Here is a 26,200-nt window from a genome sequence, read left to right as displayed (position 1 = left end):
AATCATTAAGATGTTTGTGCTTACACATAATTACTTTGTAATGATTATTTCATTGGTCCCAAGTGGGATGCAGAGAATGGAAGTGAAAGTTGCCAGTCTTTGCTAAGTTCTGAAAAGTTATGTTAGAGCCCCATGGAAATGTCCACAGAAGCCTGTTGGAAGTCTGTCAACCATTGATGTTTGCTGAAATGCTTCAACATGGTGAACCTTGAAATGTGGGGCGCATACGTGCTGCACGAAAGTTCAATTGTTCACTTGACTTAATGCCAAACACGAATATATTGTCCAATATTTGTATCCAATGTATTATCTTGCAATATGGAAAGATTTGTGGATATTTACAACCAGACGAAAATGGGACTCTAGGTAATCTCAGCTTTTCTTTTTTAGCCCAGAAGTAATCTGTGGCTATCAATCCTAGATGTGGCACAGATAGGGAAATTGTTGTGTAGGCTATGTCTTAGATCAGCCAGCAGAGGTTTTGTCCTAGGTAATGTGTGTCATTCTGGGGACAGTTAGTCATCAGTCTGCATCTTGATTAACAGCTTAGATTTGGATGTAGGATCAGATGGTAGGGATTATATCATAGATCCCGAGCCAATCTTTGGTTCTTGTATTGTCCAGCAGGGATTTATTTGGCTCTTGTATTGGCTGATAGGGATTGGTCTGGCTCTTGTATTGGCTGATAGGGATTGGTCTGGCTCTTGGATTGGTCTGTAGGGATTGGTCTGGCTCTTATATTGGCTGATAGGGATCTCTTTGTCTCTTGGATTGGTCTGTAGGGAATGGTCTGGCTCTTGTCTTGGCTGATAGGGATTGGTCTGGCTCTTGTATTGGCCGTTAGGGATTGGTCTGGCTCTTGTATTGGACGATAGGGATCTCTTTGTCTCTTGTATTGTCCAGCAGGGATTTATTTGGCTCTTGTATTGGCTGATAGGGATTGGTCTGGCTCTTGTATTGGCTGATAGGGATTGGTCTGGCTCTTGGATTGGTCTGTAGGGATTGGTCTGGCTCTTATATTGGCTGATAGGGATCTCTTTGTCTCCTGGATTGGTCTGTAGGGAATGGTCTGGCTCTTGTCTTGGCCGGTAGGGATCTCTTTGTCTCTTGGATTGGTCTGTAGGGATTGGTTTGGCTCTTGGATTGGCCAATAGGGATTGGTTTGGCTCTTGGATTGGCCAATAGGGATTGGTTTGGCTCTTGGATTGGCCAGTATGGGTTGGTTGGCTCTTTGAGTGACCAATAGGGATTGGTTTGGCTTTTTGAGTGACCAATAGGGATTGGTTTGGCTCTTGGAGTGACCAATAGGGATTGGTTTGGCTCTTGGAGTGACCAATAGGGATTGGTTTGGCTCTTGGAGTGACCAATAGGGATTGGTTTGGCTCTTGGATTGACCAATAGGGATTGGTTTGGCTCTTGGAGTGACCAATAGGGATTGGTTTGGCTCTTGGAGTGACCAATAGGGATTGGTTTGGCTCTTGGAGTGACCAATAGGGATTGGTTTAGCTTCTGAATCAGCCAACATAGGTAGAATTGACTTTTGGTTGGACAATGAAATTGGTTTGGCTCTTGGATCAGCCAGTAGGGATTGGTTTGGCTATTGGATCGACCTGTAAGTTTAGGTTAGGTTCTAATGGAATGTGACAACAAGGGTAGGTTTCACGTTTGGATCAGCCAACAGGAATAGGTTTTATTGTTGGATCAGCAACCAGGGGTAGAGTTGGCTCTTGGGTCAGCATACCATGGTAGAGTTGACAAGAAGACAGCTCTGACACGTACCACCTGTAGAACAACTACTTAATATGTAATAAATAGTTATATGGGTATTACAGGTAGTGTTATGTACAGCATTGTGCTGTTCTAGTGAGCTTAACCATGTTTACCCTCTGTCAAATATCTTGATGCTACGGAACTTGAGAGGGCTTATAGTATGAGTCATTGCACAAGTGTGTCTTGCTCCGTCATCCACTAGGACTTGCTGTGGTGATATAAGATTTATGACCTGGACAGAGCCATACTGGCACCAGTATGATTACAACTGACAGAACTTCAAAAGATACAATGGTTGAATGTAATCACTTTTGGATGTAGTATTGTATGTAACTATTGTTGAACTTTTAAGAGATATGTGTGTGTCTAGGTTCTATTCAAGGTGACATTTATGAAAATATCAAAGAGAAATCAACTTTATTGTCACATAGTCTTCAAACATTTTATATGTTCCTTAAAACACTGGTTTAAGTTGTCAAGAATATACCTTTGCCAGTGGCAGAGCTGCTGTAGTGAGATGCTAACGTCTCAGTTTATATAACAATTTGGAGTTATCAGTTCTCAAAGATAATTTCAAAAGCCATTTTATTCTTTATATGTGTTATGTTATTATTTTTAAGACTTACATCCAAAGTACATATATCTACTAGTACTGACAATCAGAAGATTGCAATACTCCTATTGAAAAAGCAGCTTTTATCTAAATCATTAAATGGATGTCTTTGAACACCTGGAGTCATCACTGATTTTCCGTGATCCATTCCTATAATTTTCACTGCTATTTTGCATTTTACACCAAATGGAATCTGTGCGTCGGAAAATCGAGACTGGTTATTCTCTGGCATTGGTGTTTTATATTTGATTGCATGGAAAATATTAAACGTGGTTGGCAGAGTGAGCAATGCTCCACACTCTCAGGGTATGATGACGTACGGTCAGCATGGTCATACACAGTCATATGCTGTCACCATCTGATCATCATTGTCAGCTCTTACTCAAGCATGGAGTGTTGTGGACCTATTCTACCTGGAACTTCCGAAGAGGGCGTGAATGGAAACTTGGTCTGATTGTTTAATTGTAGAGAGCAAATTTTTGTCCCAGAAGAGAGAGTGTATTGTGCTTTGTTTGTGAATGTCATGACGGACACCTCTGTCGGTTCAGTAAAACACACGACAACCTAGCTCATGTTAGTATTCACACATGCAGGAGGAGAAATGGCCGGGCTATCTCAGGTTGAAATCTTCACTTACAGGTGCTTGAGTTGGGGACACTAGGGAGAGTAGGGTTTCACGCTGTGCTAGGAATCAAAGACGGCAATAGTCAATAGTAGGGGAATTATGAATTAATGAGGTTGTTTAGGCTAACCTAGGTGCCACCTACCCAACATGGAGCCTTTCTCCCATGTTTTTCTACACTTGTACATGTTTTCATCCATACCAAGGGTGTTTTCTCAACTCAAACAACTTGATTGAATGCTGAATAAGGAAAGTCTAGCAGGCTAATAAATGCATGTTTGGTAGCCAAGTGGCTTGGCTGTTAAATTATCTTTTTTATAGTGGTATGTTTTCTTGATACTTCATTTTTTTATTGTCCTTTTCTTCCTTTATTTGTTTTTTTAATGTTGATAAAATCAGTGTGTGTCTTGAATGTTATCTTTGGAATCTGTTTTGTTGATAGGGATGTTTTAGTTCTGTTGAACTAGTAGACTTGTATATAAAGCCTAATGTTCTATCAAGGATATGATATTACTTAGATATGTAACTGGCAAGACAAACAAGTAGCTCTTCACTACTGCTGTAGTGAAACAAAGGTTACGGAATAACAATGACTTAAAAACCAGTCATGACAAACATATGACTAAAAGTTAAAATTAGATTCAGAAATATTACCAACCAGTGCCGTAGCCAGCCGGGGGGCAGTTGCCCCTCCTGGATTTTTATAGAAAACAGCAGTTTTATTTGAATCATGAAAATACAAGTTGGGACATTTTAGTGATACTTGTACAAATATTTGCTGCCTGCCCCCCCCCTGTCAAAAAGTAAACTACGGCCTTGCCAACTGGTGTATATGTGGCATACTTTTGGCAAGTGTCACTGAAAAATGTAATACATGTACATGTAGTTGCTTCATGCTGATTGGCTAATTCATGCCAATTATTTTGATTGTTTGTAAAGTGGCCCACAGCAGTGTGACATCATGTTGCAAATTATTGTGAAAAATTGAAAATGTTGTCCTTGTTTGACATTACAGAAGGTTTCATGTGACTTTTGTCCAACAATAGATGAACTCACAGCTCATGTATTATAGTTTATTGGCAATCCCAAACTTTCTACAGTTACCTTAAAAAATGTTATGGATTAAATGGTGTTTATGAATATTGCTGATGTAAACAATAGGAAATAACAGGTCATGAGACGAGGTCCTAACTGACACATTTGCGGTTAGTGAGTGAGTGAGTTGGGTTTTATTCCCCTTTTGGCATTACAAACAGGTTAATAACACCGATCTACAGGACTTTCAACAATGGTAAGAAGTCAGTAACACAAAACATAATTCCAATCACTGATCTAGGGATCAGTGTCTCATATGACAGAACTTCATTTCTGCCAGTCATTGGACATTGGCAGTTACACATATATAACCTCCATCAAAGTCACGTAGATGTCCGTGTACAGATGTTATAAATACCTATAACTTGTTGGAGAAAGAGATTTGTCCATGATTCTTGTGAATCGTAACCACAATGAGATGGCAAAGAATTCCCATTAGAGATTTAAATACGCATTTAGTGGTCTCTTGACATGCCCAGGATTCCAAGTCAAATATACAGTTAGGTTTAAATTGATTCTTCTTTCACACAATACTGTGGAGTGGCCGCATGGTGACCCTCGTATGTTTGTAAATGACGACAAGCCATGGATGACATATTAGCAAGACACTGAAAAATGTTTATGAGGCATTTGCGCCGGAGAGGCCAGCAACACGATATGGTAGGATGGCTTAAAGAGGTGGTATGTGTTTATGGATGGTAAGTATGTGTGAATAATGTAAACATCGGATTGTGTAATGTCTGACAAGAAGGACCCATGTCTAACTAGTGAGGTCAGCAGTTGGTTTCAGTGTGATCATGTCGTCCTGAGGTTCCAAAGTGGGGTTAATAAGTTTGGTTAAAAAGTCAAGCCCCACCAACCCTGCTTTCTTGGTGAGGGACCAGTCATTTAATACAGGGGTGGATGGGCGTTGCACTAATGTACTGCAGATAATGACCCCCCCCTAATGCTCGTAATAGTTTTGAATGACCCTCTCCAAGTCCGTGTACTTTTTTTTCAAGATCCTCCCCAAAAATGTCTACTAATTTTTATGACCCCCTTAGGCTCTGTGATATTTTTTGGTGACCCTCGTTCCCTCTGACCCACCACCCCTACATAAAGTCTGGTCCCTAAATTTACTATTATCTTTTAGCAAACTTAAAATAGGTCTTAAATAGGTCTTAAAATAGATATCTGGAGCAAGTGACTGAACAGAACTTATGTTATTGCATGGCATGTCAAAGTTTAGTTTTGGAGGTTGTCGACCACATTGCATGGGTATGGTGCAGACATACCAAGGTCCATGATAACCAACAATCAGCAGATCCTGCCCCTTGGTATGACACAAGACCATTGAGTTGCCTATGTCTCTTGACCTCTGTAGAATGGAACAAGAGGTAGCTGAAAGTTTCTGTCACTTGGCTGCAGTTCTGTTTCACTGTTCATGACATCACCAAGAAAGTTGGTGAGTGGGGTTTTCACACGATCACGATCCGATACATATCACGATGCTCATATCCTCATATCTGTGGTTCGTAAGCCATCTTTTTCATAGACAGGATAGTCAAATATCTGGCACACTGACGATATACAGTTGGCAGTGTCAAGTATGGTGCAGTGGATGAAAACATTTACTTTTTCCCTACTAATTAGTGTTTGGTGTAACAGGCATTAAAGTAAACATTTAAAGTATGAATCAATATTTTTTACTTAGTTTGCAACTGTGATCGAAACTTGTATCGGGAAGTAAAATATTGCGATCCACCGATGCATTGTTGTATCGTCCTCGCACTAGTAAGTAACAGCAAAGATGAGTTACTTTTGGATGATGCAACATATCTATACCAAAACATTGCATCAGAATAGAATAAACACTCTCTCTTGCTTTACAATGGTAGAAGGATCTATACTGAAATATTGCGTCACAATAGATAATAGAATAAAGAAGTTGTCATCTGGAAAAATATCTTGTCTTTACAGCAAAAAAATAGTTCGTTGGCTGTCATAGATAAAATAAATGACCCCAATGTATTTGCATGTCCATGAGCATGAAGACACATGTCAATAGTGTTTTCCTTACAACTGTTGCTACTCATTAGCTTAATGCTGATACAGTAAACTGTCAGTGTAACTGAAGCTCAACAAGTCTATCACTGGTTATTAACATCACCCTGTTTTATTCAAATACTTGGAATATCCTGTCTTTAGAAAGGAATAAATACCATTAGGCAGTTAGTTTGTAATGAAACGGGCAGAGCACATCTCCTCATTTCAACTGTCTGGAATTATTTGTACAAACGGAAACGCTGACGTTTATTTCTCGTGCTTGACAAGGCCTCCTTAACAAGTCAGCAGGTTGAAGTCACATACATGTTGAAGGTAACCCAACCTGATGCTCTTCCTGGAACCTTCCTTATATTACAAGGTGTGGAGAAGTTTTTACCTGAAGGTGTATTTTTAGATTTTTCTAAGTAAAGCTACCTTGGGTTCTTTCCAGAGCAGAAATCACTGGTAATTAGTTGATGCTGTGGTTTGCCAACTCTAATATGTTAAACTGTCACTTGGATTGTTTTAGAGGAAAATGGCATAAAATACTGAGAAATTATGTGTCGTTATTTCTCTTACCTGTAGTTAACTAATGTAAATGTTGTCTGAGAATATTTTATATTCAAGGTTTAACTGACAACTTTTATCCCTATGAATAAAAGCCTAATAATTTACTTTGGGAATGGTGATTGATATTTATGCCGTTAGGATAATTTCTGTGTCTCTTTTAAAATATCACAGTTTGTGTGGAAACGTTAAGCAGTGTTTTCTGATTTCTGTGTTTTTTCTAACCATGTTTTACTTGGCAAGGATCCATCCAGGCAGAGAATGGCCAACCAAATAAATCACCCGGCCTTCATGCTCCTCATGAAAAGCAAAGTAAATAATAATGGCTCCAAAATTTATTAAGGAACTGGTGACTTTACTTAATTTGTGATCGTGTTGCCACTCTGGAGCTGAGAGATCGCAAACTTAGGGTACCTGCTACAGTCATGAATTACTACAGCTGGACAAATGCCAAGATTGTAGGCGATGGCTCTCGACACTGGCTTGTGGGTTGCTGTTTGTCCCAAGGATTGCCTGCTTGATGGATGGTCAATTAAAGAATGGGGTCTTACCTTCTTGTACACAAGTGCTAAAGTGCCGAATGAGGGATTTATGATAAGTATTCATTAAAACCAAAGTCAGACTTGTCTGTTTTTTATTGCCTTAGATATACAGCTTCTTTGTGGCAATGTCTGTAAGACACACTCGTGGAAAAAGTCCTTGTTCATATATCAATGTACCACTAACTGCAAATTACTATTGTTTGATGCTATGGACCGTGTTAGGAGAATTGTCAACCCTTCAGTAAAGTACACAGCTGGACAATTTGTCACGATAGCCCTCGCTGATGTCCAGTTGGGTGTTTATGCAAGTCAACAACAAAGGATGAGTTTTGTATAAGTATAATAGAGAACACACACACACACACACACACACACACACACACACACACACACACACACACACACACACACACACACACACACACACACACACACACACACACACACACACACACACAGTGAACCTTTGTACAATTTATGATTCAGACCATCCATTTTTTATTTTCTGAAATCAGATGCCCACTCACACAGGTGTAAGCTAAATAGAGAATCTCACCCGAGTGTCTTTTAATATAAAATATGGGAACACGAGTTGATAAAAGTGGAAAAACTCTGAGGCTTGCTGAGGAGTTTTTCCACTTTTATCAATGAGTGGAGTGGAGTTTTAATGAATACTTGTGTCTTAAGCTTGTAAACATTATATAGTGTGTATACTAGATATACATTGGTGTGTAAACTAGATATACAATTGGTGTGTATACTAGATATACATTAAAGTGTATACTAGATATACATTGGTGTGTAAACTAGATATACATTGGTGTGTATACTAGATATACATTGGTGTGTATACTAGATATACATTGGTGTGTAAACTAGATATTCATTGGTGTGTAAACTAGATATACATTGGTGTGTATATTAGATATACATTGGTGTGTATACTAGACATACATTGGTGTGTATACTAGATATTCATTGGTGTGTGTATACTATATATACATTGGTGTGTATACTATAGTGTGAAAACTAGATATACATTGGTGTGTATACTAGATACATCTTTGGTCTTGAGTGGGCTCCAGGTCAGAATAGGTACCCAGTACCTCATATTTGTTGTAGAAGCTGACTAAAGATGTGGTGATCAGGCTCTGTGATTTGGTTGTTTGCGTGTCTTGAAACCCAATGGCTTAGATTGTTGTTTATAATTTTAGTCACTGGTTTGCCTGGTCCAAACTCCATTATTCATAGACTGCTACGATAATTGCTGATTGCACGCTCACTCACTCTCACTCACTCTCTCTCTCTCTCTCTCTCACTCACTCACTCACTCACTCACTCACTCACTCACTCACTCATGTGTTTTTCTGTTCTTCCCCAGCTGAAGAAGGAGGCAGAGATGCCACCACCCGACCTCCTGAATGACTGCCTTTCCATCCAGCCACTGCGACCAGAGGGCTCTCCCATGGAGCACACAGACAGCGGGCTCGGACGCTCCCCCCACGCATCCATGCCAGGCACCGCATCAGACATGTACCCAAGTAAGAAACACATTACCCAAGGAAATCCCACAGCCCACAAGTACCCAAGTGAGTCTCGCCATCATATAGCTGTAATATTGTTGAGGGTTGCATTAAACGACAAACAAACCAACAAGTTACAACTCCATGGACTACATGTCAGTTGTCTAACACCTGATGTCAGCTGTTAAACAGATGCCTGACGGGTAACAAAGAAGGAATTGAGTGTTAATAGCAGGGTATATTGTCTATATCTACCATTATGTAACAGATGACAGCCTGTAGCATCACACACATTTAGAGGTGTGCGATATTACTGGTATACCACGATATGAAATACCAATGAATATGTACCACAATACATTTGGAAAATAACGATATATTGCATTTTTTCAAAATCATGCATATCATCTCATTGGGACATTTTACGCTGGTGTCAATTCAAATGGAAATTAAGTAATTAGCAACTTTTCCGGATGGTCAAAACAGTGAAACTATTTGTGACAGTTTCCTGTATATGATGTGTCTATTACGCATGCTTTGTGGCCATAGCAACAAAATATGAAGTTGTCGAAAACATGCAGGGTTTTTTTTTGTTCAGGTTCATACAATTTACAGATGAAAGAAAGCATTCAATATATTGTGGTACATATTGCAATACATGATTGATTATTGCAATAAATTGCAGTACCATATTCAGGCTTATACCCATCACTACACACATTTAAGGCTTGAGCGTTAATATCAACCCATGAGCACAGGTATGGTGCTGACAAACCTAGAAACATAATTTGGGCAAACCAGGATTTGAACCATAATCATAGGTTTCTGGCATGCCCAAGGGACGCAACTCGTGGTGCCTTAGACGACTGGGCCACCCATGCCCCATAACAATTCAGAAAAGTTGCTACATTGTTAATATGTTGTCAAGAAACCTGTTTTTGAAAAAAAACATGTGAATACCAGACATCTTTGCTATTTTCTGTCCATTGACTAACTGTTGTAGATTGTTTTAGGATTAATTAAGTACAATATTCAGGCCAATACCCATCACTACACACATTTAAGGCTTGAATGTTAATATCAGGATATATATTGTCTATACCTACCAATATGATATTTGTTTTAAAGAGCATACGTGTCCTTTATTAGTCTTGAAGAGTGATGTTTTTATGAAAGCTGCTTACATAATACATCTGTGAGGTGTATGTTGATAATACCATAACAATTCAGAGTGAGTGAGTGAGTGAGTTGGGTTTAAAGCTGCTTTTAACAGTATTCCAGTTGTATCGCGGCGTGTCAGCTTAATGTGGGAAGAACGCCCGAAGTGATGCGAGTCTCAGACGTTAACCACTTCGGTGAAACCCACGATCAACGGGTATGGTGCTGACATCGGGGCGAACCGGGATATGAACCATAATCATAGGTTTCTGGCGTGCCCAAGGGACGCAACTCGCAGTGCCTTAGATAACTAGGCCACCCGTGCCCCATAACAATTCAGAAAAGTTGCTACATTGTTAATATGTTGTCAAGAAACCTGTTTTTAAAAGAACATGTGAATACCAGACATCTTTGCTATTTTCTGTCCATTGACTAACTGTTGTAGATTGTTTTAGGATTAATTAAGCAGCATATAGTTCATTAAGTCCCTGTGTCCTCTTATCACATGACCAGCCAGTGATATATGACGGAATGTTAGGACAAACATGACGATGGCCTCCTAACATTCCAACCTGAAGATCTTCCAGTGCTGACTCAAACACCCAGCTTTGCTAGTTAAGTCAGTCACCCTAAAACCCATCTAGCTTGTAATCTAATGTACAAACAACAGTTGAGCGTAGCTAGGATATACCTGTATTTGGTCAGAGCCGTGTCCCAGGTCTCAATGAGAACAATTGTCAGGGTAATGGAGAGACAGGTACATAATGACCGCTAAACACCACCTCAAGTCGAAGCTGTATGCACAGTGTAAGGTCGATGCCATTTGTCAGTCACGTAATATGGCAAATAGACAACTACCTGTCATATGTTAAACTTTCTCTTATCTCTCACAGGTAACGACTCTTCACTTTTCTACCATCTAAGCTGGAGATTTAGATAATACCCATGTCAGCCTTTGATAACTTGAAAACATGATTATATTTTTAGAATTATGATGTGAGAATAGCATGCTGAAAAGCAATATTTTATCACTGGAATATTGATTGACGAGAAAATATGGAATGTCAAATACAGTTATTTGATTGGGGTGTATTGTTCTTTGAATGAGGTGTGACCCAAACTTTGATTGATCATGGCACCCTAGCTCTGCTTCAACAGAAATATTTCAGCTTGTTATGGTGTGTAGTTGACATGGCCAGGTTTAGTGCTATCTGCCACACAACTCATTGTCACTCTGTACTTTGTCTGCAGCCTTCCAAATTCATGCTAGCCTGAAATCACCAAATTGTGCAGAGGACTATTAATTATTCAGTGATGGTAGACCTCAATCACTAGTGCTATTTCAGGGCAGTAATTCTGAACCAGTTCTCGGGGTGTGATTTTACTACAAATCAGTACTGAGTACTAGCTACTAACATGGAGGACAAGTGAAATAGTTTTTGCACTTGTCCTCTGGACAATTAGTCTTAAAATATATTTCTAAGTTGTATCCGAGGAGTCCAAGTGTTGTCAGGTAGTCATTAAATAAAATTGACTGAGATTATTGCCATTGAAATGACTCACAAAATGGATAAGCCTTAACATTACATAGCGATGTAAGTTCATGGAATGATACACCAATCTCTGATATGATGGGTTTCCCGGTACTTTGTTCCTGATATGATACGTATACATATGATACAAAAGGGTATAAACACTAGTAACCAGGCTTTAAACTTCCGGAATATCTGGTCTGAATATATAAATGTGTCATTTCAATCAGTACCCTATTTCAGATAAAACTAGAGTTTCCACACCAGTTAGAAAAGACTAGAACAGAGGCCTCTGATCGCGTTGAAGTTAAGAATACTAATTAAACATGAAAATATACTAGTTAAAATATGAATCTATACAGGACTATATGTGAAATACTTCAGTTAAGTGGGTATGGTGTTTCGTATCTGAGAATTATGTCAATGCACTGATGTATTATATCAGCATCTTTGTTGGATAACAATAGGTGATTATGATTGGCCACTCATGCAAACTCGTAATATGTTGTAAGTTGTGAATTAACAGTTGTGTAAGAGCTGGTTCGAGGATAATTTATTAGGCAGCCTTTTATTTTACATTAATTACAACATAATATCCTGATTTTTCCCAAGTAAATTTTGCTTCCAATTTATTTAGTATTCTTTTTTTGCCCCCCCCCTGTCAAACATGACTATTTTCACCTGTAAAGATCCGGGGTAGAATAGGTCTTCAGTATCCAATGCTTGCCGTAAAAGGTGACTACCCTTGTTGTAAGAGGCGACTAACAGGTCAGGGGGTCAGGCTCGCTGACTTGGTTGATGCATGTCATCATATTCCAATTTCGTGGATTGATGCTCATGATGTCAATCACTGGATTGTCTGGTCCAGACTCGATTATTTACAGACCACCGTCATATGGCTGAAATATTGCTGAGTGCAGCGTTAAACAACAACCAAACAAACAAAAACATGACCATTTTAGGGTCACTGCATCATTGCATTTTGGGTTAGGAAATTTAGACAAGGTACATGATAAGTGTTGCATGATGTTGAAAATTGCTGAGTTCACAGTTACAGGGCTTGATTTAGCTGTATAAAACAAGCACCAGTGCAACCTATTTTTGAAAAGTGCAGCCTTATTAAATATTTATGTCTACATGCACCAAGTACATGTAAAAAAATCAAATTTGTGACTGACTTACCCTGACTTTACCTTGAGGCAGAATGGCAGCTCTGTAACTGTTTTTTGCAGACTGATGAAAATAACAATTAATTTCTAACAATGTGTAAGGCTATGATTTAATGTGTTTTCTCACAAACATGTGTTGTGAAGCATACTTATACACACCTGTGTTGTGAAGTAAACTTATACACACCTATGTTTTGAAGCATTGTGAAGTATTCTGAGATACATGTGTTTGGTGAAGTATTTTGATGTACCTGTGTTTTGAAGTATTCTGACACACCTATGTTTTGAAGCATTGTGAAGTATTCTGAGACACATGTTTGGTGAAGTATTTTGATATAGCTGTGTTTTGAAGTATTCTGACGCACCTATGTTTTGAAGCATTGTGAAGTATTCTGAGACACGTGTTTGGTGAAGTATTTTGACGTACCCGTGTCGTGAAGTGTTGTGACACACCTTAATTTTGTTCTGCAGGCATCAGCTTCTCCAGCACACATTCCAGTCGCTGCGGTACTGCCACGGGCGTCAGCAACCACCAGTCCCCCGTCAGCATGCAAGGCAGTCCCATGAACACCGGCACTCTCAGCGTGGTCAATGAGGAGGACAGGTGAGGGCGGCCAAAATATTCAGCGTTTTATCTTGAGGGGTCTTTCATCACCTTCCATCAGTGGAATCAGTGCCCTTTGGTCCAAAATAACATCAGTCAACCGTCCCTAGTCTCCAATCAGACAACATAGCTCCATATCACATCTTGCTTACTGGTGATTGTTATAGGTAGTAGTATAGGTAGGTGTTATAGGCAGTATTACAGGTGGGTGGTACATGTAGTATTATAGGTGGGTGTTATAGGTAGTATTATAGGTGGGTGTTATAGGTAGTATTACAGGTGGGGGTACATGTAGTATTATAGGTGGGTGTTATAGGTAGTATTACAGGTGGGTGTTATAGGTAGTATTATAGCTGGGTGTTATAGGTAGTATTATAGGTGGGTGTTATGGGTAGTATTTCAGGTGGGTGGTACATGTAGTATTATAGGTGGGTGTTATAGGTAGTATTATAGGTGGGTGTTATAGGTAGTATTACAGGTGATGGTACATGTAGTATAATAGGTGGGTGTTATAGGTAGCATTATAGGTGGGTGTTATAGGTAGTATTACAGGTGATGGTACATGTAGTATAATAGGTGGGTGTTATAGGTAGCATTATAGGTGGGTGTTATAGGTAGTATTATAGGTAGGTGTTATAGGTGGTTGGTGGTACATGTAGTATTATAGGTGGGTGTTATAAGTAGTGTTACAGACAGGTGTTACAGGTGGGTGTTTTACGTCTGGTGGAGACACATCGGTGTGACATGACCCCGGTGAGTGGGTGGAGCTTCCCGGTGTGAGGGGAAAGTGCATCCCTCTGTCAGCAAGGGGGAGAAAGAGGACCTGCTCCCCTACTTTGAAACAGAAATAGCTGTTAGAGATAGACTGGTCTGAAATAGCCAGATCCCTCAGGGAACATGGATCAAGGATGAGCATGTCATGTGTGTTGGCCAACTTGCCGCCCTGGGTACAAAGATAAAAAAATGTTATCACTCCGACTTTGAAGTAGAAATAGTTATTATGGCCTTGGGTTTCTATGCAGAATTTGCTTGAATAATCGGGTGCACTGACAATTTTTAGTGCCCTAAAGAATGCTTTTACATAAGATTTCATGAGTAGCTAATTGTTGTTTGTTTTGTTATGATGTGCACCCGTACATCGTGAGATAGATTAATGATACAGGAAGTTTTGTATTTGTGTATTGAGCCCCTTAAGAATTCTGGGTCAGAATAGTTCAACAGCACCCGTTGATTGATGTGAGGGTCAACTAAAAAAGGAATGTGTGGTCACAATATGTCACCTGGCTGATAGTATGGTATTGCACCCTAAGAGCGTGGATCGCTGCTCATGCTCTCAGTCACTGGTTTGCCTGTCCAGACTGGGACATATTTCAATATAATTTAATAGATACTTATATGTATCTATTTGTATCGCAAAGTGTATCATATGTATCAAGTATTAAGATACATACCGTATATGACCATAGATAAGCCAATCTCATAGTTAAGCCGAGGTGCTAACTTGACCCTTGAAGTCTGTATCAAAATGTTATGTCCGTAGGGCTGGGATGGGTAACTCAGGTACTCGGGTCGGGTGGGTATGGAGTAGGATCCTGTTACCCACATGACTACCCGGACCCATGTTACCTTCACATAGGCCAATTCCTTTCTACAGAATCTGTTTTTCTGGTCCTCAAAATGTGGCTTTTCTAGAGTCAAATACGGTGGTGTGTCATGACTTTGTTGCACTGTTGCACATGGATGGTACCCGTAAACAGTTTGTCAATGTACTGATTATAGTGTGTTATTTATCTAATTATCTCATGTGTATCATTTCAGCATGGGTGGCTACTCTCCTGGCCCCTCCCAGGGCATGCTGAGTCCCCGGCCACTCCCACCCATCAGCCGACACGCCCCCAACATGCTGAACAATATGCAACCCAACCCCTACCCTGCCACATCCTACCAGGGCTACCCCCCATCCGGGGGCATGCAGGGTAAGTTTGCTACCCCTAGGAAGGCTGACACCTACTACCAGAGATACACCCCTGCCACCACCCTCTCCCCACCCCCAATGCAGGGTTAGTTTTCTACCCCTACGCTGACACATACAACCTGAGATCTACACACACACACACACACACACACACACACACACACACACACACACACACACACACACACACTAGATTAAAGGTTAAAACTTAAGACAATAAACCAATAAAAGATTGAAAGACATGTTGTGGAGGAAACTTTATGACTTTTTAAAATAATGGCCTGATTTAATAGAAACATGATTTTAAGAAACTAATACTTTAGATGTTCACATGGCTTGTTTAAAAGACAAATACTGGTGGGAATAGAAGATTTTCAGCAACTATTCAGGAATGTCAGAAAAGGCTTGATGTTTAGCAAATAGATTCAACACAAAAGCTGTTCCTGTGTATATATATAGTGGTACCTTTTTTGTTTGCAGACATGCCCAACCAGAGCGGGTACCCTCAGTACACTCAGCGGTTGCCGTTCGCCGGCGCCAACGCCTTCACCAACATCAACAGCTGCCGCATGGGAGCCATGCAGTCACAGCATGTGTCCCTCCAGAACTTCACCGAGGAGCAGTTTGCCAACATGCCTGTGGACATGCAGAAGGCATTTGTCAGCCAACAGGGTGAGTTTTAAGTCTTTGAAAGGCATTTAGAAAATATATATATAAGGAAGAGAATTTATGGATGTCAACTTCTTTATTATGAGGAACACAATGTTTTGGAGTTTATACTTACTCCTTCATCAGGTGAAGGAGAATATACTCCGTTCCTTATAATAAAGAAGTTGACATCCATAAATTCTCTTCCTTGGATGAGTGTTGTTGTCAGTTCCCTGTGTCTGGATGCTCTTGTGAGAAGTGCTTTTAGAAGTGATAGCCTTTGGTTAAAATTTTTTCTCTTTTCAATCTCCTCTTGCTGTGTGGTAACGTCAGTTAACCTTGTCCAGGGATGACTTCTCACATGGGTGCAATGTGTCTGGTGTCCACTGATGTATAGAGATTTGGATGATTGTAGACACTTTCTTGATGGTCTGAAGTAGTGATAGAGTGCAGATCCACGTATTGTTCAATGTACATTATAACATTATGCTGAAAATCTGGGCTCTCCTTCACAAAGCCATCTTAGTACCAGTACTAATAATGTATTAAGTCTTTGGGTAGAGTGGTTTCTGAAATGTCTATGGTCATGCACTAATTGTGTATTATATCCTCTTTATGTAATATTTGTTCTGTATTCAACGTTGCCAGGTCATGTGTTGAGATGTTTCGTCTTGTGTGACAGGATATGGTGACCAACAGATGCCAACCGGATTTGAACAGTTCAGCATGGCTGGGCCGGAGGAGGCCAATATGCAACAGTTCCTGCAGCTGTCGGCCGTGGACCGCTGCAACAGTCGACTCTCCGCAGTATACGCAGCTGATGGTTCCACCTAGCATCCTCCATCCTGTCACCATGACGACACACGGCCTCATTACCTGCTCCACCATTGGTTGGCATGTGACAAGCTTGGACAATCTTTTTATGTACTGGATTGATTGGCAGGGACGTATTATCATTCTTATGGTAATACTTGTTCTGGTTTTACACGCCTGATGTTTGTACACGTCAAGAGGATGCTGTTTCTACGGGAGAAGGGTACCGTAATTACACATCAAACGGACATTTTTTACACGTCAGATAAACATGGTACTACGCACTCAGGTGTCGTGACTACAGCGCTTCATACCAAGCTGGGAATATGTCTGTCAGCATTTAGAAAACGAACACTACAGAATTGTGATATTCAGTGACAGAACGTAGCCGTCCATTTTAATGAAGTCCCAAGATGGCAGCGTAGTTTGTGGACATTCTGCTTTATGGCATCCTGTTTTTTATCATTTGTTGCTGGGAATATAGTGCCCAGCTTGTATTGTATATATGTGTATATTCCTTGTGTTGTGAAATGCTGTATCACTTATCATCAACATTATCATGCCGAAAGGGCAACTGCCCTGTACAGAAGTCATCAGGTGTTTCCCTTGCTGAAAATGAGGCCAAAATTGGAATTATCTGGTAAGAATCAAAGTGAGACTGTGATGCTATATTCTTACCACTTGCTATATTTGACCTGGTCAGGACTTAGTAGCCAGGTGATCACATCACCTTGCTATCTCCACACCATTCTTGTAGAGGCTGGAGGATGGTCAATAACTTCTCATCTCTGTCACCCTGTATCTTACAATCTTGCATATATACTATATATCAGTTAGGAGATAGTGTTAATAATTCAGGTTTCAGTCTTGAGTTCTTGTTTCATGTCTTTGTTACACACAGTGTAAAGTTTGTGTTATTCTTGAAGCCTTATGCAGATGAACATTGGTTATTTCTAATCAATGTCGGTTATGACTGTAGGATCTCCGTCCAGAGCCGTCCACGTTTGAAATACATATTGTCACTTTTAGATATGTTTACATGTTTTCCAAAGGTTTCAGGTTTCATCAAATGACAGCTAGTCTCATGGCTGCATCTTCATATCATCCTGTTGATCTCTGAGGAGGTATATATGTCTTCTAGATGCTTTAACTGCTTCGTTTGCAAGTCAGAAGAAGTTTTTCCGTCCCTGTTTTAATCACATGTACTTGTCTTTCAACATAACTGTGAAATATCTTCACCTGTTTCATAAACAAATATCCTATTTGTTACTAGTGGTAATGGATATAGTATTAATGAGGGTATTAGGCGACTTTGTGTACAGAGAAGTTGTACCAACTGTTAACATGTTGCTAGGGAGAAAATAGTTGATGATGTTGGTCCAAACTGTTAACATGTTGCTAGGGAGAAAGAAGTTGATGATGTTGGTCCAAACTGTTAACATGTTGCTAGGGAGAAAATAGTTGTCAGATGTTGGTACCAACTGTTAACATGTTGCTAGGGAGAAAATAGTTGTCAGATGTTGGTCCAAACTGTTAACATGTTGCTAGGGAGAAAGTAGTTGATGATGTTGGTCCAAACTGTTAACATGTTGCTAGGGAGAAAATAGTTGTCAGATGTTGGTACCAACTTTTAACATGTTGCTTGGGAGAAAATAGTTGTCAGATGGTGGTACAAACTGTTAACATGTTGCTAGGGAGAAAATAGTTGTCAGATGTTGGTCCAAACTGTTAACATGTTGCTAGGGAGAAAATAGTTGTCAAATGTTGGTCCAAACTGTTAACATGTTGCTAGGGAAGTATTAGTGGAGAGATGTTGGTTCTAAACGTTGCTTGGGAAGTATGAGTGAGGATTTGTTCTAGATATATGGGTGACTGCCATGTTTGAGACAATCTAGAAAATTCTTTGTTGGTCAGAGATGTGAAAGTGCAAGAGGAGGTTAGCTTGTACCAAGTAAATATAACTAGTTTTGTCAAGATTTAACTACTGTCATTTTCTGTGACACCACTGCGAAAAGGTTGGTAGACACATGGCGGGAGATACACTCATTGCTGAACTTTCAAAGACTGGATATTATTATGTCTAAGTCACCTACGCAGAATTATGTTTTTTTAAGCTTGTTGACATTTTAATCTGTTAAATGGTGTGAACTTTTGAATTTAATCATCTTTCAAACAGCCAAATTTAACTCATCAGGAAATTTGAGTAAACTTGTTTGCTTCACACAAACCACATAGAAGTCGAGCAAACAAGTGCTTAAACTCGAGCTGTTTCTCTTCATTATCAAACCTACATTGGAAGATGTCATGTGAACAGAATGGCAGTGTTGTCTCCTACTCTTCACCCATTGTTCGTCTACAGGGTGTTCACTGTCCCAACACAATCAGGACATCCTCCCACATCCTGCCGTATCAGAGCCAGGTTTTCTGCCTTCAGTTTATGGACCAGAAAAATGTCGTGGGATGAAAGTTGAACATCACTCCTTAACATTACACTTTAACATTGTGATCTTCTCAAACATACACATGATGAGACTAAGATGCCTGGATTGTCACCAGATCACTGCTAACTCGTATAATCATCCTCATTGTGATTTTTTGCTAACATTTTTTAAAACAGCCACTTTATCACTGGTGATGATTTTGGTGGCGAATCCTGTCCAAGTTCCACTGTTGAAATCTGCAGGTCAGAGAAGCGCCCTCATCCATCCTTGGTTAAACCTCCCCCTCATCCACCTTGTTACCCTCCTCCCATGTGTGTAAATAATTGAGGAAAATACACATGTAGGAATATTGTCATTATTTATCAGCAATAACATAAATAATGTGCCATAATTCACCCTTAAACACATCGTTCCAATTCATAGTGTGATTATAATAATGGAGAAATCTTCATAAACATGGTTAAGGTGTGTTTCAGTTGTAGAAATGTCATCGTTTCATTGCCATAGTAACTAGTGTGATTCTGACATTTCATATTTAATATTATTTTGTGTAAAAGATAGAAACACATTTATTACATAGACAAAGCGGAGGTTTATGTGCCCGTAACCAGAAAGCATTATAGAATATCCAGATGGCAATTCCGTCCTCTCACTTTGTTATTTTGTTGGCAGGTACATAATATATGCAAATTTATGCATGCTGAAGAGATATTTTTTGGATTTGTTTATTATGTTTAGAGAAAAACATAGTATTTTATATCCATGTTATTCATGCTATATTGTGAGCAGCATCAGTGACCTGATAACTTGAGCTTGTTGTACTAAAGTCCCATTAGGAGAAAGCATGTAGGCAGTATTGAAGTCATCTCATGCCACTGTATATATGGTTGTGATATATATCAAGTATTTCCCTTGTATCCTGTGTTTTATATTGTTGCTAGTGGCATCCCTCCATCCATGTAACATATACATTGTTGATAGATCCAGTGTCACATGGGGTGTATTCACATTGTTGACATATCCATGTATTACATGAGTTGTATTCACATTGTTAACATGTCCATATATTACATGGGGTCTATTCACATTGTTGACGTGTCCATGTATTACTTGAGTTGTATTCACATTGTTGACACATCCATATATTACATGGGTCTATTCACATTGTTGACGTGTCCATGTATTACATGTGTTGTATTCACATTGTTGACATATCCATGTATTACATGGGGTCTATTCACATTGTTGATGTGTCCATATATTACATGGGGTCTATTCACATTGTTGACACATCCATGTATTACATGGGGTCTATTCACATTGTTGACGTGTCCATATATTACATGGGGTCTATTCACATTGTTGACACATCCATGTATTACATGGGGTCTATTCACATTGTTGACGTGTCCATATATTACATGGGGTCTATTCACATTGTTGACATATCCATGTATTACATGGGGTCTGTTCACATTGTTGACATGTCCATGTTTTACATGGGGTGTATTCACGTTGTTAATACATCCACATATTACTCATGATATGCATTCATATTTCCATGCCTACACATTCATAATGCCATATACATGTATCATTCCTAATGCACTGTGTTGATGTTTAAAAAAATGTATTCAATTGTGAAGAATCAGAGAAATGATGAGTTTAAACTGAGCAATTTTTTAAAATATTTACAAAGCATTTTATGAAGGATCCCGGTTATCAGAATTTTGAGATTCTTCCATTGTCTTTCTTTAAGGGAAATATTTAAACAATTTTCCTTACATATTAAGACATTGCTGAATTATCCACACTTATAAACATCATTTCTTTGGTTGCTGATGCCGTCCAAGAGTTTTGCAATATTAACCCCGTGATGTTGTCGCTTGTTCGTCCTCATAGTCAATGCCCTGTACCGTGTCTTGAGTTTCAGTATTGAATATCAGTGTCCACATATATATGCTTAACAGTTAACTACTGCAAGAATCATTAACTCTTTATTTTGATGATTTCAAGTTCCAGACATTCTGTTATTAACAATATTGCTTTGTTAAGGACTATTTATAGAATATATGTGTTCTCAGAACTCTTTTCAATGACATTTGTAAATTTCTTCAAGAATTTATTTATTCATATTATCATTCAAGTCCTTTTAATCATACTTAGGTATTGAGTGAGTGAATGAGTATGGTTTTACGCCGCTTTTAGCAATATTCCAGCAATATCACGGCAATATCACACCAGAAATTGGCTTCACACATTGTACCCATTTGGGGAATCGAACAAGGGTCTTTGGTGTGACGACAAACGCTTTAACCACTAGACTATCCCACTGCCCCTACTTAGGTATCGAGGTACATTCTCATAGCTATGACAAATGTCAGTAAAGTTTTAAATGGTAGATAAGCAAAGTTTCTACCCAGATGTGTAGGCGACAGTAGGCAGTGGTTGGGTGTGTCTCCAGTGTAAGACACTTCACACACACTTCACACAGCCAGGCCAGTCACACATCAGGGGAAGCAACTCTGTGCTTCTTAACACATATAGAACACACATGCTGACATCAATTGGATTTCCCTTTGAAACAAAGCCAGTGAAAGATAAAGTATCAAGGACAAATATATTCCATTTTTGTAATGCCATAGATGTTTCAGCAATCAAACATGAATTCATGTTGTACAGGATTTCATGGGCTGAAGTTGAATCATAGGCTGTTGTGTGATATATAGAGAAAAAGGTTTCCAATGGTAACGGTCACCATGGAAGCACTTACTCAGCATTGCCGATTTCATTTCATGTGTTTCAAAGTCTAGGTGAGAGTCTAGATATCATCTTTTACAGAAATATTCCCATATGTTGGTGGTCATTGCTAATGTGTGTGTTACGGTGTGGTTATACACCAGGTATTGGGGGGATATATAGCTCTTTGCAGTGAATACGACACAGTCCAAGCAGGCCTACCCTTGGATGCCACGATATCATGTCTTGCATTGTACTGGCTTGTCCCCAGCCCGGTAGCGGAAAGTGCTCTTTTCAGTAGCTTCATCACAGTGCTATGTTTAGTATTTCATTTTGTTGTCCGATTTGTTTATTTTATGCTGTACATTCCAAAGATAGACATTTTCTTTTAGAGATTTTTTAGCTTTTGGCTATTTGTTTCTAACAATTGTTTTAGAAACGGAACTTTTTCTGCTGTAAATTTACTTGATTTGAAAACAAAGCATTATTGTATTGTGTCTAACAGATGGATGCTGTTGTTACATCGTTTCTTCACTCATTTGTTAAGGTATGTTGTATATAATAGCCTTGTGAGCTCATCAACATTTGTATACAACTATGCCTACTCCCAAGGTTAGTCATGTTGCCATGGATAACAGATCTTCTCAACAACACAAATATTTGGACATTCTGTGAACTACTTTAAAATGCTTTATAGTGTTATCATTATTATTTTACAACAATTTTATAGTATTATAAGACAACCTCACAATGCTTTATGATCATGAGACGGACTCTAGCTGAGGAAGATGAAATGGATTTGTTGAAAGAGGGAAAAAATTCTAATATTTATGGGCCATTGATATTTTGGCTTAAGATCACTGGAATGCCGAAAGATTAAAATGTGCTCAAAAGTTGGACAATTACCCTACCAAACATCTAGGATTCTCATTAAAATCTACATTGTGACATTGGTGACCCTAGTAGTCAAGACATCTAAAACAGAAATAATGTATAGGTGATAATATAGCCAAAGTAGACACAATCTATGGATAACAACTTCTTTAGTACTGTAAAGGTGACGTTTCGGTACAGATCCTTATACCATTGTCCAGTCTTGCTTGACAAGGATCTATACCGAAACGTCACCTTTACAGTATTCAAGAAGTTGTTATCCATAAATTGTGTCTACTTTGTCATCCGTCATCTAAGTTATGCCTATCAAACAATTCAATAATATAGCCAATGATATGTCCACGGAAATAGGAGAGGATGCATTTGGCTAATGGAATGTGTTGTTATGCATCTGTGTTCTCACTACGAGTGGAGCTGTGGTTACTATGAATGCTGCTAATCCAAGGGAAGAGACGGAATGGCATGTTTGTTGTACAGTTATACATTCAGTAGTTGTATTTAAATAGAGCTCTTCAAATGCTGTGATCACTGTTGGAAATCAAAAATAATTCAAGTGATACATTATTCCAAAATGTTTATTGTTATGTTTGTTGTTCCCAGATATTTTGAAGTATAGTGCTCAGAAAGTTACTTTACGTGTAATCAAAAATAAGATGTGAAAAATAATCCTCAAATGTTTTGTGCTATTACAAATTGTTGTGATTATTTCTGCTCACTGACTGTCCATGTCTAGGTCATATTGGTGATATTTTTGTACAAATTACTTGTAAATTTAATACGCAAAGTGTAAACTGGCTGTGTGCTGTTGCCATGGTTACAGTGTACGTGTCAGAGGTGATAATTTGGTAGCACAGGACCGACTGACAGAAAGATGGATGGAGAGAAGGCGAAGCTTGCTTAAAGAAGTGCCTTATTCAGACTGGAGTAACCATGGGGACAGCCACCCCAACTTATGGTCCCTCTGGAGAAGGCCACGCCTGGCACCGAACAAGTTCTTGTGGCATTTTAGGGCATGGTCAACACTAGTATTGGTCCATAGTGCTTTTAGCATTACAGGGCATGGTTGACAGTAGAGTTGGTCCCTATAGTGCTTTTAGCATTACAGGGTAAAGTTGACATCCATGTTGGCCCATTTGGTGCTTTAAGCATTACAGGGCAAGGTCAACACTAGTATTGTCCAGGTTGTGCTTTAGGCATTACTGGGAATGGTTGACATCTGTTGGCCCATTTGGTGCTTTAAGCATTTCAGGGCAAGGTCAACACTAGTATTGTCCAGGTTGTGCTTTAGGCATTACTGGGAATGGTTGACATCTGTTGGCCCATTTGGTGCTTTAAGCATTACAGGGCAAGGTCAACACTAGTATTGTCCAGGTTGTGCTTTAGGCATTACTGGGAATGGTTGACTTCCGTGTTTGTCCCTAGTGCTTTTAGCATTACAGGGCATGGCTGATGTTCTTGTTGGTCCCTATAATAGTGTTGGGTGTGGCCGCCAGCAGCGTAGTCCCTATGGTATCATTGGGCAAGGCCACCATCAATGTTGGTCCCTATTGCATTGTTGGTCATTAAATGTCTGTGATTCAGCTTTGTATTTCTTGTTATTTGTCCACATGAAACATTGAATGAGTTTGAACAATATTTCAGCTGAATTTGGGAGATTGAAAATAGTGACACTGTTATGACTTGGAGCCAGTGAATGTGGGTGTGGTGCTGACAGAACGGAGGATTCTAGTCGGGGAGGATCCGGATTGGGAATCCATAAGCAGAGAGTCGTCACAGTTCCAGAAACCAGACACCCTGCATCCTCCAAGAGTGAGTTAGTGAGGTGGGTCTAACGCTGCTTTGAACAGTATTTCAGTTATTCCACTGCGACTTGCAGCGCCTTTGACAACCAGCCTCCAAGACTCCCATCACCAGTCCCCAACTTTTAGCTAACAAAATGCTATTTGGCAGTACCAGTGTAGGTCATTTTATGAGAGATGAGCCATTTCTCTAAGCGAGTTTGTTTGCTGTTTAATGACACACTCAGCAATATTCCAGCTGTGTCACGGTGGTCTGTAAATAATTGAGTCTGGACCAGACAATCCAGTGACTGACATGCGCACTGATATCTACATAAGTAGGATACAATGACATGCATCAACCAAGTCAGCGAGCCTGATCACCCGATCCCATTAGTCACCTCTTACAAGCATGGGTTACTGAAGACCAATTCTAACCAAGATCTTCACGGATCTCTAAGCAAGTAAGCGAATTCGGTCTGTCACTGTTTCAGTCATGGTCAATCCATGTACAGTGGGACCCTGAAGTTATGCAGGTTGTAGATGGCACTGACAGGCCTCACATTACAGGAAACAAAAAGTCTACTATCGTGTAAACATATATTTATTGCTTAAAAGCAGATTTCAGCAGGCTACATAGCAAGACATTACAATAACACGTCAGCATGTCACAACACGGGCACTACAATCACATGGCTAAGAGGCACTTTGTTCTGGGCTCTGACTACCTATCAAGGTATCAATGTACACAAAATGTGGGTCAAAAGGAAAAACTCACTTTTCTAATCATAGCACTTTTATCAAGAGTTAATAACACATGTATAACATGTCATTTATGTTAAGGCATACCCATAGCACTGCAGATTCACCAGCTAGTGTTCCTTGCACAGAATGGGCAAGCACAAATCACTGACAGCCCAGTTTGTGATAGAAACATACAATATTTAAGATAAGGCCACAACAAATTAATTATTTGATTTTCATCCAAATGTTTAAAAAATGTGAGGGAAGCGGCATTTAATTATATTTATTTTTTAATTTACACAAACTTCAAGGCATCTTTGAACAACTGTTATGGATGTGATCCCAATGTTGCCTGATTGTGTGGTATGACTTTCATAGAAGTATGTATTTCTCATAATATAGAAATGAAGGAACATATCTAGCAATTTCTGCACTCTGCAACTCTGCACCTTAGACGATTGGGTCACCCGTACCCCCACAATATAATGATGTTAGGTTGGGTGTTTGCTAGCAAGGTGGGCGGGGATGAAAATCTAATAACAGTTGGCCAATAGGACCGTTATGCATCACCAAGGGTAGGCTTAAGATAACTGTGCCATCAACAAACATGGCAGAATGTCTCTATAATCCTCACTGTACACGTCATGGAAGGTTGTGAAAAAAATATTTTAATGTCAAAATATTGATATTACCTATAGAACCAGCTGTCAGCTAACAGTCTGTTTGTGTGATGAGAAAAATACACATGAATTTGGGGAGGGGCAGAGTGAAAACTGGTAATTATAAGCTGAGAGTGATACTTTTCAAGTTCATGAAGTGATGGTACTATCAACAGCCTACCCATTGTAATACATAACTGGTCACCAAAATAGTCTAAGATTGTAGAAATTGATGTGAATACAGCATAACTGCACAACTTGTTTAGTCAATACATCAGCCTGTTTCTCC

The 26,200-nt window shown here is 39.4% G+C and overlaps 1 protein-coding gene across 3 annotated transcripts in view; it reads left to right on the top strand.

Moving 5' to 3' along the window:
• The window catches only part of LOC124142211 (zinc finger protein GLIS3-like), a 112,693-nt gene extending 88,383 nt beyond the window's left edge, over positions 1 to 24,310 (top strand). For all 3 annotated transcript variants that reach the window (XM_046510540.2, XM_046510541.2, XM_046510543.2), the window contains exons 6-10: positions 8,616 to 8,775; positions 13,088 to 13,220; positions 15,039 to 15,196; positions 15,676 to 15,867; positions 16,526 to 24,310. In XM_046510540.2, the coding sequence (XP_046366496.1) occupies positions 8,616 to 8,775; positions 13,088 to 13,220; positions 15,039 to 15,196; positions 15,676 to 15,867; positions 16,526 to 16,677 (795 nt within the window). In that variant the 3' untranslated portion in view covers positions 16,678 to 24,310. The remainder of the gene's footprint in view (positions 1 to 8,615; positions 8,776 to 13,087; positions 13,221 to 15,038; positions 15,197 to 15,675; positions 15,868 to 16,525) is intronic.
• Positions 24,311 to 26,200: the final 1,890 nt, after the last annotated feature.

This window comes from Haliotis rufescens, unplaced genomic scaffold, assembly GCF_023055435.1.
Source record: "Haliotis rufescens isolate VD_foot unplaced genomic scaffold, xgHalRufe1.0.p SCAF_2, whole genome shotgun sequence".
In the NCBI taxonomy this organism is placed as follows: domain Eukaryota; kingdom Metazoa; phylum Mollusca; class Gastropoda; order Lepetellida; family Haliotidae; genus Haliotis; species Haliotis rufescens.
Note: the sequence above shows the minus strand (reverse complement) of the source record. Positions and strands in the feature narration are given on the sequence as shown.